The sequence below is a fragment of the Mobula birostris genome, chromosome 10 (genome assembly GCF_030028105.1).
Source record: "Mobula birostris isolate sMobBir1 chromosome 10, sMobBir1.hap1, whole genome shotgun sequence".
NCBI lineage: Eukaryota > Metazoa > Chordata > Chondrichthyes > Myliobatiformes > Myliobatidae > Mobula > Mobula birostris.
Window position 1 is genome coordinate 43777342 of NC_092379.1, and position 16264 is coordinate 43793605.

Consider the following 16264-nt stretch of genomic DNA (forward strand, 5'->3'; position numbering starts at 1 on the left):
CAAAGTTCAGGGGTGTCCAGGGAAGGGGTCGCACCTCTGGTGAAGGGGCTTGTCGTGTCCATTCCGGGGCAGCTCACTCACCTTTGCTCCCCACCGGACACTCATCTCTCCCCTGTGGCTGCAAGCAGCCATTTGCACGTGACAGCAGTCTCATACTCCAGTGAGATTCGGACAAGCCAGTCCCAGCATGCAAAGTCAGCCTCAGCGGACTGGGCGGGTGCGATCTGCAGTAAAGCCCAACGGCCAGGAAGGTGGCTCTGCATCGCGCTGTGGAGAGCGAGGGGCATGAAAAGACACAGAAAGCGTCCTGGTCATCCACTGCAAACAAGAAGACCCCTGTTTCTTCTGGCGCTTGTTCATACCACTGGACCCGGACTTCTGAGGCCAAGAGAGTGGAACTGCCACAGTGCAAAGGCTTTTCCATTTTAAAAACTCTCCCGCACAGGTTTCCTGTCATTGTCAGACAAAATGTGCAACCACCATGCGTACTATACACAACCTTGACATTTGTCTCCTTACAGGCAGCCACAAAGCAAAGGAACCCAACAGAACCCATTAAAGACAGAAAACCATCAATCACACAATGCGCAGGAAAAAAAGACAAATTGTGCAGACAAGAAAAGTAAGCAAATAATGTTCAGGACTGCACTGCAAAATGCCAGGTTGTACAGCTGGATCAAAGGCCTCGTCTCCACTAGGAAAGTTACAGGCACAGATTGCAGTGTCATTGCCCAGAACAAGAGTCTATTAATGAAGTAATTGATAGTTGTTTCTGCTGCCAGAAAGTTGTCACTGTGCTTCACCAACAACATCTTAAACCGGATGGAAAAGACAAGAATGAGAATTCCCAACCAACCTTTAACTTTGTTGGCCCCAGCTGCTCGCACTTCAGCCTCACAATCTTTCAACAGGTTTTGGAAAGCAGGAACCAGATCATTTTCCACAATTTCAGGACCCACGGTTTTCTGAAGCTTTAAAGGCAAGAGAAACCAAATGAGTAACAAAGATAGAGTGGGTTTCAATAGCAGCAATCTGTGCATTAACACGTGAACAGAGGAATCACAAAGACAACACCATCTTTCTTTTCCACGCTCGTGTCGCTGCTGCCATCAGGTAGAAGGTGCAGGAGCCTCAGGACCCTCACCACCAGGTTCAAGAACAGTTACTACCCCTCAATCATCAGGTAGAAGGTACAGGAGCCTCAGGACCCACACCTCCAGGCTCGAGAACAGCTATTACCCCTCAACTATCAGGTAGAAGCTGCAGGAGCCTCAGGACCCACACCACCAGGTTCAAGAACAGTTATTACCCCTCAACCATAAGGATCTTGAACTACAGGGGATCAGTACACTTAATCAATTGAGATGTTCCCACGAGCAATGATCTTACTTTAATTACTCTTTATCTTGTTATTTCATACTCTTGTTATTTATTGCTATTTATTTATATTTGCATTTGTACTTTATCTTTTATTGATCCTGTTTACAGTTACTATTCTATAGAAATTGCTGAGTATGCCCACAGGAAAATGAATCTCAGGGTTTTATGTGGTGACATGTATGTACTCTGAAAATATGAACTTCAAAATTAAAAATCTGAACTATACTTTAGCTACAGACTTCATTGCAAGATTAGTTTATACGTGATCTTGAGCATAGAAAGTGCCTTTTGTGATGGTCTGTCATTAGCAATGATAGCAGAACTTTATAAATACAATAAACTCTGTATCGTTCTAATGCAATTGTTTTCCAATAATGGGTTGGTGCCAATTTCACAAGTGCTCTGGCAACCTTTATCTTGTTCTGGCATATTTCCCCTTCCTTTCCAGTCCTGATGAAAGGTCTTGGCCCAAAACGTCAACTGTTTATTCACTTCCATAGATGCAGCCTGACCTGCTGAGTTCTTCCAGCATTTTTGTGTGTGTTACCTTATATGGAGCTTATTTTTGAACACGGGTTAGTTATCGGATAAAGACAGACAATATAAAGTCTTTGCCTGTTCCAAGGGTAACAATCCTAAGATGACAAAATGGCTGTGTTTTCTGTGTCCTTTTGAACACTGGTCCATCTGTAATTTGCTTTAATTTTCGATCAGGTTTACAGTTTTTAATTATGTAATTTTATCATGGGTGGCAGGGTGGAAATACATCTCTACCAAGAGACATGTAAGGCGTTCCTTCCCTCCGCTAGCCTGCAGGTCACCCTTGGGCAAGGTGTAGCACCTGCTTAGCCAACCCCACCCCCCCAATCAGGGTCACGTGAAGCCATGGGGTAAGAGGAAAGAAACCCAGAGAAATGTTGCCATTGTGTTCACATGTTTATCAATGAGTGGATACCCCATGCTCTGGTAAAGAAATAAATGAGTGGGGAGAAAAAGGGAATGGTCAGATAAATGGTGTCCATTTAGAAGCAGCATTCTTTAGTGTTACCCAGGTAAAACAGCTGTAATGATCTATCCTTGATAGTATATCCACAGATAAACCAGCTGCTTCAGTACAGATTTTACACTCATACAGAACAGAAAGATTTAATCTCAATGCTTTGGGGTGGGACCAGATTTTCCTGGCCTAAAGAGACGGAATTTTAAATTTTTAAAGAAAGGCAAAGTTGAGAAAATATTGTCGTTGATGGCTCTGAATCCGAAAGTATGGTACACAGACAACAACGTGAGCAATTGTAATCAGCTAATTTCTCAGGTCAAAAGAAACAACTAAATAATGTTATTTAATCATTAAATAATGCTTCTTAATTGTTAAATAATGTTAACCTGATTGTTAATGTTTGCAATTAACCTATGTAGGCAATGTGCCTTTATTTTGAGGACTTGTATTACATTGTGGTGAGAAAAGCACGGAGATTTCAGTTGATCCGAGTGTTTTCCCAGGCTGGGAAAGCCTAAGACTAAAGGGCATAGATTTAATTGGAGACACAGAACGCAACAAGCTGTTCCGGCCCTTCAAACTGCACCGCCAGTAACCCACCAACTTGTGCAACAATCTACAATGACCCTTTAACCTACTAACCGGAATGCTTTTGGACTGTGCGAGGAAACCGGAGCACCAGGAGGAAGCCTGAGGCAACAAGTTTTATACTGAGAACAAAGACCATCTGGTTCAAAAAACATAAACACACAGGAGATTCTGCAGATGCTGGAAACTTAACACAAAATACTGGAGGAACTCAGCAGGCCAGGCAGCATCTATGGAAATGAAATAAACAGTCGATGTTTCGGGCCAAGACTGCTCTTCAGGGCTATAAATCTGCCGATGACACAACTATTGTTGGCAGAATTTCAGATGGTGACAAGGGGCCGAAGAGGAGTGAGATAGATCAGCTGGTTGAGTGGTGTGGCAACAATCTGGCACTTTGTCAGTCAGACCAAGGAACTGATTGTGGACCACAGGAGGGTGAAGTTGAATCACCACCTCCCTACACCATACCTGGTTTGTGTGAAGTCAGCAGTGGGAAGGAACCAGCAAAGTCCAGTCCATCAAAATTTTAATTAAATTAATTAATTAATGCCCTACATCACAAAATTTACCACAATGACAGTAAAACCAATGATTGTGGACGTCAGGAAGGGGAAGTCAAGGGAACATACGTCAGTCCTAATCAAGGGGACTGTGGAAAGGGTGAGTAATTTCAAGTTCCTGAGTGTCAAAGTCTCTGAGGATCGTCCTGGCTTTTCAACCTTTCGACTCATTTTTAAACAGAACTGAAGTTCCCCTTAACTTCCTCCAGTCAAAAGTGAAAAATATCAGTGTCATCAACCTGTGCACGTGCTGAATCCCCAGATCCCTGGCACTATGCCAACAAGTTTGTTCTAAACCCCTGTCACAGGATTATCCTTCAGATACACTGAAAAAGATCTGAGCTCAATTCAGACCAACTTTGTTCTATTTCAGATCCATGTTTAAAAACAGGCTAATTAAATGAATCTGGAAAGAAATCTCAGCACCTTTTGGCATGTCAGTCAATTATATTAAAAATACGCAGGTGCTTGATTTAATGATTTTTTAAAACTATATTAGAGGAACTAATCGTGTTTTCATGACTTTTGACAGAATCAGAAGGGATTCCAGCTGGAACAGAAAACTTAAAGACTAGCTTTAAAACATAAATGCACCATATCATCATACCAAAGAGATGCATTTTGTGCTTTAGCAATAACACGTACCTCAGAAAACTTGTCTGCCACCACATAGCGAACACGCCAGGATTCATCGTCCACTGCCTGCCGGAGGGTCGGCATCACCAACGCTTCCAGGTCTTCCTGGGGCAGCAGCTGGGCTATGCTCACACAAGCCTCAACTGCCAACAGCCTCACCGAATCCTGTGAAAAAGATGTTCAAACCGGGTTTGAGCTGGTTCTTCATTAAAAAACAAAATTAATTTCCTGAAGTTAACATTAGGAAGAACTAATCTCATCAAAAAAATCATAAAAATAAATACTGACAATATAACAATTGTTTCCCAGATGATATCCGTTCAGATCACCTAGAAAGTAGCAACAGGTTTCATTACTTTGCAATGTGTGCTGGAATCTTCCCAGGATACAAGTACTGGAATGGAAATTTGGAGTGTATCAACATGCAACCTTTGATGGAAGCATTCCTTGGATTAGTATATTAGCAAATGTCATGACAGTGCAAAAATTTATTGATAAATCAATTTTCTTTCTCCTGCTCTTGAAGCACCATTCTCTGCTGAGTGAATCTCCAAGCTAATCACCCAAGTGGTCACTTTTCACCGTAGGATGTAGGAGCTGAATTAGGCCATTTGGCACATCGAGTCTCCTCTGACATTTCATCATGGTTGATCCATTTCACCTTCAGCCCAATCTCCTGCCTTCTCCCCATATCTCTTCATCGAAACACGGAAATCTACAGCACTTTACAGGCCATCCGGCCCCAAAGTTGTGCAGACCAAGTAACCTACTCGAGAAACTGCCTAGAATTTCCCTACCGCATAGCCCTCTATTTTCCTAAGCTCCATGTACCTATCTAAGAGTCTCTTAAAAAACCCTGTATCCATCTCTACCACCTTTGTTGTCAGTGCATTCCACACACCCACCACTCTCTAGGTGAGAAACTTACCTCTGATGTCCCCCTTATACCTACTTTCAAGCACCTTAAAACTATGCCCCCTCATGTTAGCCATTTCAGTCCTGGGAAAAAGTCTCCGGCTATCCACACGATTAATACCTCTTATCATCTTACACGCTTCAACCAGGTCACTTCTCATGCCCTGACTAATCAAGAATCTATCAACCTCTCTGCCCTGAATATACCCAATGACTTCTCCTCTGTGACAATGAATTCCACAGATTCTCTGGATAAGGAAATCCTTCCTCATCTCCATTCTAAATGGACAAACCTCTGCTCTGAGATTGCTTCCTCTGGTCTTAGGCTGTCCCACCATAAAAAACATCCTCCCCATATCCACTCTAGAGGCCTTTTAGTATTTGACAGGTTACAATGAGATCCCTCCCCCTCATTCTTCTGAATTCAAATGACTACAGGAACAGAGCCATCGAATGCTCCTTGAACGACAAGCCTTTCAATCCTGGACCTTTCAATCACTTTCGTGACCCTCCGTTGAACCCACTCCTGTCTTGGCAAACCCTTTGTTAGATAAGGGGCCCAAAACTACCTTCAATATTCCAAGTGAAGCCTTATAAAATGTGAACATTACATGCTTGTTTTGATACGCTAGCCATCATTGGTGGGGTCTGAACCTGGAGCAAGTGTGAACATCTCCTTGGCTACAGATGTGAAGGTTTATTTCCAGGAGTCACTGGACAGTAACCAGAAGAGAAGCTTACTCAACACCAAGGAGCACACGTCCAACCGTTAACCAGAAGCTAGGTGAGGGTCAAAGTGTCCATCCCAGCTCCCCTTCAGCGTACCATTTCTGTACGACTCTGGCTCCTTAGTACACGAGGATACTGCGGACTGCGTCAAGCCTTTTGCCCGGGATACTTTAGGTTGGAGGAATATGAAAGGACACACACTGATTAAACAGTTCGCTCTTCAGGCAAAAGCCTCAAGATAACCACCTTCTTGGAGGAGCATCTCCAGCTGGAGTAGTGGAATGGTGTAATCATGCCAATAGATTGACAGGCACTGCTTCCATCTGCTGTGGACAAAGGAAGTTTATAAAGCAGGGGCTCCCAACCTGGGGCCCCTCGGTTGATGGTAGGGGGTCGATGGCGTAAAAGAGGGTTGTGAACCCCGGTTACAAAGGTGAACAGATGGTGCAGACTACGACAACAGAAACTTTGCAAGCAGGAAGTGGCATTAACAAGGCGTAGCATATTGAGTACATGGACGTATTAACCGGATGCAACTCAGTTCTTTGCCACGGACACACCATCCGTACTAATCTTTCCCACCTCCAGCTCATCCATACAGTAAAATGCAAGCGGTAATGTGGGGTGGGGGGGGGGGGAATTGCTCCAGTGAGCGGAATGACAGACAGCCTGTGACCGGAACGAGCCAAGTGCTCTCCGTTATTTCACACACTGCCATGACGTGTGGGATACAGAGGCTCCTCAGTACAAGCAATTGATACACATGTGACATAAAGCCAAGGTGACAGCAGCAGCTTCAGCAAGATAAATCATGACAAGCCATGGGGAATAAGATCACCTTTCTTCACTATAATCCACGCTTCCTTCATCCACGTCACCTGCATTCCCACCCCACAAGCCTTTCCAGCGCAGCAGTGTCTGTAGCCCCCACCACCCACAATAGACTCCTAGACTAATCTCAATCCTCCGCTATCTGCAAGAGGTCTCTGCCACTAATCACACCCCACTTTCCCCACCCCACCCTTCAGGGTTCCACGCCACTCATTCATCCTTGTCGCTCTCCCCGAAAGCAAGACAAGGTCTACAGTCGCCCATATGCCTCCGTTGAGGGCTGCAAACAGTTCTTGCAGGCGAAGCGGTGCTTTCCTCTCGGGGCTATTCGCTGTATCTGGAGCTCCTGCCGTGGCCTCCTCGACATCGGAGGACCAACACAGATGGGGTTGGGGGGGCGGCTTCTTCAACGAGCACCTTCTCTGGTTCCGCTGCGACAGCCGGGGTATCCCAATGGCCACCCACTTCAATTCGACTTCCCGCTGCCACCCCAGTGTCTGCTCTACAACTACATACCTGCTCATCAGAAGCCAGGGAAGTGAAGAGGGGTATAATGTCACTTTTCAAAAACTCCAGCTCCACAACCTTTGCAAATTCACCCAACTTTGATGCTGCTGCCTGGCGGACCACTGGTGTGTCATCTGAGCACAAGCTGTGGAAAAGTCTGCAGAAAAAATAAAATTAAAGGTCACATAGGAGTAGTCGCCCATTGATGCAGAACTTAACAATTCGCAAGCAGAAATACAAGCACTAAAAATTGACATTTTTGCAATTAATGTTTCTAAATCAGAAGCTACTAAAATATTTTGCTAAACCCATCATCATTATGTGCTGTGTCATATGCTATGGGTGGTCACGGTCTTTCCATGACCCTGATTGTTCTCCGTAAAGTTTTCTACAGAAGTGGTTTGTCATTTCCGCCTTCTGGGCAGTGTGTGTCTGTACAAGGTGGGTGACCCCCAGCCCATTATCAATGCACTTCAGAAACTGTCTACCTGGCGTCAGGTGTCGCATAACCGGGACTTGTGATCTGCACCGGCTGCTCATCCACCACCTGACCCCATGGCTTCACCTGACCCTGATCGGGGCGGGGGCGGTCGGGAGGGGTCGATGGTATCGAAGCAGGAGCTACACCTTGCCCAAGGGTGGCCTGCAGACCAGCAGAAGGAAGCCTTACACCTCCTTTGGTAGAGACGCATCTCCACCACACCACCCAAAAATCCAATATTTGTGGTATTCAGATTTTATCCTGAGAAATACTTCAAGATAGCAACAGAATATAGAAATTTACTGCACATTACAGGCCCTTCAGCCCACAATGTTGTGCTGACCACGTAACCTACTCTAGAAGCTGCCTAGAATTTCCCCACCATACAGCCCTCTCTTTTTCTGAAACAACTGACTGTGTCTGAAAGTTTACACAAATGACACCACAAAAAATTTTAATTCAGGGAGTAAAGCGGCTGGAAGTGAACCCCAGATGTGGGACTCCTGCACTTGGAGCAGAACAGAGCCATTGGTTGTGGACTGCAGGGGCACACAGTTACCAAAGCAACCTTCTCGTCCGACAAAACTCAAACACCTCCGAACAAGTGAAATCCTCTGCGCGCCAGATTAATCAAAATGGCCCTGAAGCAGAGCAACAGGCTTGACAAGACACGGCTCTCAAAAAGAGCACGCCTTTGTAAATGACAAGGCCACTTCAACCCCACAGCCGAGAGTAAGCGATGAGCACCACTCCACTATGATGCGCCTCGGCTTTTGCTCCTTCCTCACTAAAAACACACAAAAAACCTTCAGTTTATGTCATTAAAAACAAAAATGCCGCACTTTCTGTGCTATTTTGGGCTGATTATTCTCTAAACTAGAAACTTCTACCCACTCAGTTAAAACAAGGTCCTGTCCACCATGGTGGCAGCATCTTATCGCCAATAAAACCAAATTATACTGAAATTGGGTGGCAGGAAGGAAATACGTCCCTGCCAAAGGAGGTGTAAGGCACTCCTTCCCTCCACTAGCCTGCAGGTCACCGTAGGGCAAGGTGTAGCACCCACTTAGCCTCCCCGATCAGGGCTACCTGAAGCCGTGGGAGCAGGTGGTGGACGGTTGTATGAGCAGCAGGTGCAGATCTCAACTCCTGACACTGACACCAGGCAGACAGTCTCTGAAGCATATTGATAATGGGCTGGGGGTCACCCGTCTTGTAAAGACACACGCTGCCCAGAAAGAAGGCAATGGCAAACCACTTGTGTAGAAAACTTCGCCAAGAACAATCCTGTCCACGGAAAGACCCACGATCGCCCACACCATACGACACGGTACATAATGAGCGATACTACAGGATGTAGATTTTCTACGATAATACTGTAATATTCCTAGCCAACTTCAATCATGTTCATCTCCAGCATTCCAAGGGAGGAAAGTACTTACTGACGCAGCTCGGTCTTTACACAGCTGGATACCCGAGGGTAGCAGACACTGAAAAGGCTGCATGCCGAAGTCCTGGACGTGAACCAGTCACCACAAGTCAGGCGCTTGACCAGTGGCACAAAGTGGACTTCTAGGTCTGCAGGAGAGTGCTCGTGGGAGATGGCTCGCAGTGAATCGATGGCTTTATCTCGTACTACCGATTTTTCCACCGTTGCCAGGTTCTCCAAGGGAGGCTGATTAGTGGGAAAGAATTAAACTGAAACACATCTTCGTTTTACTCTACTTCTAGGAAACACAATATTTAGAAACAATCTTTAAGATAAATTCTTACATTGCTGAGAATTAGGAATTCTCATAAAGAAAATGAGACAGAGAAACATTTAAAGGCAGAAGAATATAGAGCCGTGCTGGAGGACAAAACACAAACTACCAAAAACTGTATAAATCAAAGGACATATTTTCTCAATCACAGAAATTCCCAAGGTTCCTAACCAGAAAACTCTGTACTAATATTAAATGGAAATTACACTGACACATTCCTAATTACCAGTAATTACTATTTCATCTTCAAATTAAGTACCAATAATTGTTCATCCTATGAGGTTTTAATATGCAAATAAACATGAAGCTGCCTATCAGAATAATTTTGCCAAAGTTTGAGGGAAGTCCATGGTCATCCACTTCGTTAGAAGAAATAAAAGTGTAAAATACTTTCTAAATTGGGAGAAAATTCAAGAATCCGAGGTGCAAAGGGACTTGGGAGTCCTCGTGCAGCATTCACTAAAGGTTAACTTGCAGGCTGAGGAAGGCAAATGCAATGTTAGCAGTCATTTCGAGAGGACTAGAATATAAAAGCAGGGATGTAATGTTAAGGTTTTATAATGTATTGGTGAGGCATCATTTAGAGTATTATGAGGAGATTTGGGCCCCTCATCTAAGAAAGGAGGTGCTGACAGTGTGCAGAGTTTCAAGGAGATTCACAAAAATAATACTGGGAATGAAAGGCTTGTCACGTGAGGAGCCTTTGATGGCTCTGGGCCTGTACTCGCTGGAGTTCAGAAGAATGAGAAGAGACCTCATTGAAACCTATCAAATGTTGGAAGGTCTGAATAGAGTGGATGTGGAGAGGATGTTTCCTATGGCAGGGGAGTCTAAGGCTAGAGGGCACAGCCCCAGAATAGAGGGATATGCTTTTAGAATGAAAATGATGAGGAATTTCTTCAGCCAGAGGGTGGTGAATATGTGGAATTCTGTGCCACAGGTGGCTGTGGCGGACAAGTCATTGGGTATATTTAAGGCAGAGATTGATAGGTTCTTGATAGGTTCATGGCATCAAAGGTTACTGGGAGAAGACTGGGGAGTGGGGCAGAGGAGGCGAAAAAAGGATCAGCCATGATTGAAAGACAAATTGATAAGACTCTTGATTAATCGCAGCATGGAAGGATACAGGGAGAAGGCAGGAGATTGGGGCTGAGAGGGGAAAATGGATCGATGGGCCAAATAGCCTAACTCTGCACCTATATCTTATATAACTATTCAAACAACAACTGTGCCCACGTTTCAGTTTAGAATTGCAGGCATCACAGGGGCTCCGAGAAAACGTTTCTGAATTGCTATTTTCTATAATACAAAGCCACGCCATCTCAGCGTTCTTCAAGAAACACTGCTAAAAGTTTGTGATATTTTATATACAGCCCCCACCCACACATGAGCAAATTGGATTCCTTACGTAAATGCTTTAAGAATTCTCTGCCTGTACTCGCAGGTAATTTTACACAAAAAGAAAACATTTTTGAAAGGAGTATCAATACAAAAGAACGTACACACTCTATACGCAACATACTGACGCTGGAATGTCTAATTTGAAACCACTGCAATCAATAAAGTAAAACATGGAATAGTAAAGTACAGAAACAGGCCATTCGGCCCACAATGTTGTGCTGAACCAGCTAAAAAGAAAATCAAAAACCACCAAGAACTAATCCCTCCTACCTACACAATGTCCATCTCCCTCCATCTTTTTCATACCCATGCGCCTATCCAAAAGTCTCTGAAAAGTCTCTACCATCATACCAGTCAATGTATTCCAGGCATCCACCACTCTGATGGTAAAAAAAACTTACCCCTCACATCCCCCTTGAACCTACCTACCCACTCTCACCTTTAATGCATACCTCTGGTATTAGACATTTAAATCCTGGGAAACAGATACTCCTCTTTACTTAATCTATGCACATGCTCCTCATAATCTTACAAACCTCTAGCAGATCTCCCCTCGGCCTCCAGCGCTTCAGAGAAAACAACATAAGTTTATCCAGCTCTCATGATCACACGTCCTCTAAACCAGGCAACATTCTGGCGAACCTCTTCCGCATCGACCCCAAAGCCCCAACATCTTTCCTATAGTGGGACAATCAGAACTGCATGCAATACTCCAGACGTGGCCCACCCAGAGTCTGATAAGGTTGCAGCACTTCCTCTAAAGCAGGCAGCATCCTGGTTAAACCTCATTGATCGAGCTACTTTGGTGGTTTCATAAATTGATTTCATTGTTTTAATTCTGAATTGTCCTATGATGAACTGATCACTGAAAATCATTTCAATTTGATCTATGCCCTGTAATAGCCTGAGGCCCTCGTTATTTAATTTCAGAATCTTGTTCCCCATTACGGGTATTTAAAAACAATACAAGTATGTTATTTTAAATAAATATTTAATGCATAGGACCATTGCATCTGGGCATTAAAATCTGTGTTTTGTTTCCCCCAGTTGGGCTCATGTTGAACGTATATTTGGTCAATACAGAGCAGAGGTTTCAGTGTTCGGGGGACGGTATCAGTCCGTGTATGTTTTCCAACAGGCTGCGTGGGTGAACCTGGATCAGGGGTAGAGTAACTACACTTCACTGTAGCAATTCTCAATGATACACCCCTCCAATATTTCAACCAGGTCCTGAAGAAGGGTCTCGGCCAGAAACATCGACCGCTTACTCTTTTCCACAGACGCTGCCTGAGCTGCTGAGTTCCTCCAGCGTTTTGTGAGAGTTGATTTGGATTTCCAGCATCTGCAGACTTTCTCGTGCCTACAAATATGTTGGGGTGGCACAAAGCCTCATCTGCCTCAAAGATTTTATTGCAAACAATAAAAGCAGAGAGGGTTCTGTATGTGTCCGTTTACCCCTCATTCATGCAACCCATCATAACAAAGAAAGATTACAGGGCCATTGCCGGGTTTGGAGGACCTGAGTTATATGGAAAGATTGAATATGTTAGGACTTCTTTTTATCTTGGAACATAGAAGATTGCAAAGAGATATGACAGAAGGAGACAAGATTACGAGGGGTTTAGATAGGGTAAATGCAAGCAGTCATTGTCCACTGAGGTTGGATGAGACTGCAGCTAGAGGTCATGGGTTAAGGGTGAAAGGTGAAATGTTTAAGGGGAACATGTGCTGAACTTTTCTATGACTCATTATAAAGTCACTTACTTTATCATTGCCTGTGGAACCCTGCTGCTTTGAGAATCATCTTCTGGAAATTAACCTTTATTAAGACAGTAATACCACTTCAATGGCATTAACCGCGTGTCTGTCTTGTGCAGTGCTTTGTAAATGTACGACCGCTCTTACCAGCAAACAGTGAACATACTCCGGTCCGCCAACGAGCACCGTGAAGCTCCCTAGTTGCTCCGCTAATGCCAGCAGTGCCTCGTCTTCATCGAAAATGGTGTCTGCATCTAGATGAGAAATCAGTGGCAAGGTGACTCTGAGAGGCGATTGTTCAAACCGAAGCAGCCCAACCACACGCAGCTTTGTACCTACCAGTCAGAAGTGGGAGCAGCTCATTCCGGGTATGCTCTACCCCCAAGGCCAAGGCAATTGTGGACAGTTGCTTTATGTTGTTCAACCGTGACTGGGGAAAGGAAAGAAATGAAATTGATCAATGCCATCCAACCCTGAACAGAATTCTGGAAAAAAAAAGATATTACTGGCCACTCCACTGGGCACCGCACAATATTATTCTCGTCAGCACAAGTCCCGAGCCCAGTCATTAAATGGTTTCTCTTTCTACAGATGCCGAGCCTCTGCTTTGGTCATCCATTTCCAAGAATACAGGACCATAATTCACTGAAAGTGGTGCCATGGGTAGATATGGTCATGAAGAAAGCTTCTGGCACCTTGGGCTTCATAAATCAAGGTAAGTTTGGATGTTATGTTGAAATTCTATAAGACAGTAGTAAGACCTAATTTGGAGTGTCATGTGCACTTTCAGCTGCCTACCCACAGGAAAGATGTCAGTAAAGTTGAAAGAGTACAGAGAAGGTTTAGAAGGATGGTGCCAGGACTGGAGGACCTAAGTTATGAGGGAAGATTGAATAGGTTAGGCCCTTATTGCTTGGAACATAGAAGATTGAGAGGAGATTTGACAGAGGTATGAAGGATCTAGGGTAAATGCAAGCAGATTTTTGCCACTTAGGTTGGGTGGGACTACAACCAGAGGCCATGGTTTAAGAGTGAAAGGTGAGAGGTTTAAGGGGAACATGAGGGGGGAATTTCTTCACTCAGAAGGTGGTGAGAGTGTGGAATGAGCTACATACTTTTCAAAAACTTGTGAACGTCAGAAGCAATATAGCAATGCAAAGGGCCTTAAGAATAAGTTGAGGGTGATATGAAGGATCTTCCAGCAATGGAACAGAAACAAAAAGAATAAAGCTAGATCAAGTCCTTTGAATAACCATATACTTAATTTCCTCAACAGTTTTCCAAATTAAACGATGAATATTGTGGATAGCAAATTGATTTTGGAGTAGTATATACAGACAACTTTCTTATTGCCCTAATCAAAGACTGGCAGGACAGTCAAGGTAAGAAGGTATAACAATAATCTTACCTCTAGTTTTTTACTGAGTCTGGCCTCCTGTGCCTTCAATCTCTCCTCCTGATACTTTTCATGCACTTCCTTCAATTTGTCTACACTAGATCTCTTGGCAGATGCTGTCCCTGTTAGGGATGCAATCAAATCAAAGTTATAATAGGTAGTAGCTTCCAATTCAACCAATTCTTTATCATTCAAAATATACACCTCAGCAGGGAGAAATCAACTAACAATTTTACTTAGTTTCTATTCATTTATTGCTACCTGAAGCTTAAGTTTCCAATTAAAATCTATCTGATTCAACGCAGTAATAGCTGCCAGAATTAATTGGAAACTCTCACATACCATTTTGTTTTGTTTATCACACATGTACTGAGAGCCCCAGTCTTAGAACACATACCAACTAACACATGTAGGGTTCTTGGTAATGTTAACTGCTAAGGCTAATGAAATGGCGTCTCTGTAATGCTAACTGCTGATGTAATAGTTTCTCTGTAGCTGCGATATTTGGGTTTTAACTACAGATAACAGGGAACTAACCAAATGAGAGACACATTATTCTATCTTGTTTGTCTGGGAACCGAGCTTTTGTGGTTTTTCGGTCGAGGCGAGTGAGGAGGTAGAACGAGTGCGGGGAGTGCTCGGTGATCACCGGACGGAGTCTACGGGAATTCGAGGGTCCAGCGGTTGGCAACGTTTCGGCGGAGGTCATTGAGGAGGAACACCGGAGGCGTGAGCTCCAAAGATTTTTGTGCACAAACTGTTAACTTTAACAAGAGCGGCGTCTTTGTCTTTTATATTTGGTTTCTCTACTAACCACACAACAAAATAAGGGTTATAAAGGCCATGTGTCAGTTTGCCATCACCGTGAAGGCCGACGAAAAGGAAAGGGCGGATTGAGCAGTGGATCATTTGGGGGCTTCTGATGATGCCCTACCTCCAGTTTACTGTAACCTGACTGCTCTGAAGAGCAAGCAGCTGCCGGAATTGAGTTCTGGAGGAGTGGCAGCTGCTCAGTGAGGTGATCCGGGCACTGGCACTATCTGGTATGTATTTGGAAAGGGGGATATGGCGCAGGCGGAGAAGACAAAACCAGCTTCAGTACCTCCATTACTGAGAGAATAGCCTCGTTTGAAGTTAAAGAACCAAATTTTATACCGGTCATGTCAGCCCCGGACCGACCTCGGCGTTGCCAGCTGGTTCTGCCTGAGAAGTATCGGAGCATTGCGTTGAGTTCACTTCATGATGATCCTGGACATTTGGGGGTGGAAAAGACCTATGGTTTTTCTGGCCCTGAATGAAGTTGGAGGTTGAAGAGTACTGCAAGTCGTGCATTCGCTGCATACGCTGGAAGACACTGCCTGTGCAGGCAGCTTCTCTGTCATACCTGCAGAGTGCAGGGCTCCTGGACCTGGTGTGTATGGATTTCCTGTCTATAGAACCCGATGCCAGCAACACGGCCAGTGTCTTAGTCATCACGGACCACTACACTGGATATGCTCAGGCTTTTCCTATCAAGGACCAGAAGGCGACTACGGTGGCAAAAGTGTTATGGGAGAAGTATTTCATGCATTATGGCCTTCCCCAGGCGGATACATAGCGACCAGGGATGGGACTTCGAGAGTAGACTCATCTACGAGTTACTGGGCATGCTGGGAGTTGAGAAATTGAGGACCATGCCCTATCACCTGCAGGGCAATCCCCAGCCTGAGAGGTTTAAGCTTGGGACCCTGGAGATCAGCAAGGAGAGCAGGTGGAGTTAACATATCGGGCATCTGGTTCACTGCACCCGAAATGAAGCTACTGCGTGCACGCCATATGCAGGAAGCCAAGGCGTTACTAGTGAAGGCTTGAAACATGGATTGTCCCATATAACTGCTGAAAAGGCATGTTTAATTGGGGCCCATGCAACTGTCCGAGGCTTCACCTTTAGTTTGGAGAAAGTGGGAGAAACCTAAGTCAAACTTGAGAGTAAGAACTAGTTCTACCAGGTGAGGAAAGATGGTGATGAAGGGGAACTGATGAGGTCTGTTGTCTAGAAAGAAGCAGAACATTAAGGACTTCCTGGAAGGGGATGAAAATGTATAAACACTAAACCCATAGTGAAAATAAAGTGATCTGGGCCAAGTAACTGAAAGTGATTGAAGTGATGGAGAGATTGCAGACCAGATAATGTTCTAAGTGTCGGTTGCCAGAAAAACATTGGCAAGAACTGGAGGAAGAACACTTCCTACTTCTTTTTAAAATTAGGACTACATTATCTGTTACATTGATAAAACCAGACAGGTTTCCGGTTACCATTGCATCTCTATTGGTAGA

At 44.4% G+C, this 16264-nt stretch overlaps 1 protein-coding gene across 1 annotated transcript in view; it reads right to left on the reverse strand.

Moving 5' to 3' along the window:
• Positions 1-15170, reverse strand: part of LOC140203642 (serine/threonine-protein phosphatase 2A 65 kDa regulatory subunit A beta isoform-like) — an 84876-nt gene extending 69706 nt beyond the window's left edge. The window contains exons 1-8 of the mRNA XM_072269690.1: positions 15104-15170; positions 13961-14070; positions 12892-12982; positions 12700-12800; positions 9073-9305; positions 7159-7306; positions 4177-4332; positions 857-971 (exon numbers count right to left, since the gene is read on the reverse strand). Coding sequence (XP_072125791.1) covers positions 857-971; positions 4177-4332; positions 7159-7306; positions 9073-9305; positions 12700-12800; positions 12892-12982; positions 13961-14070; positions 15104-15170 — 1021 coding nt within the window. The remainder of the gene's footprint in view (positions 1-856; positions 972-4176; positions 4333-7158; positions 7307-9072; positions 9306-12699; positions 12801-12891; positions 12983-13960; positions 14071-15103) is intronic.
• Between the last annotated feature and the right edge of the window lie 1094 nt (positions 15171-16264).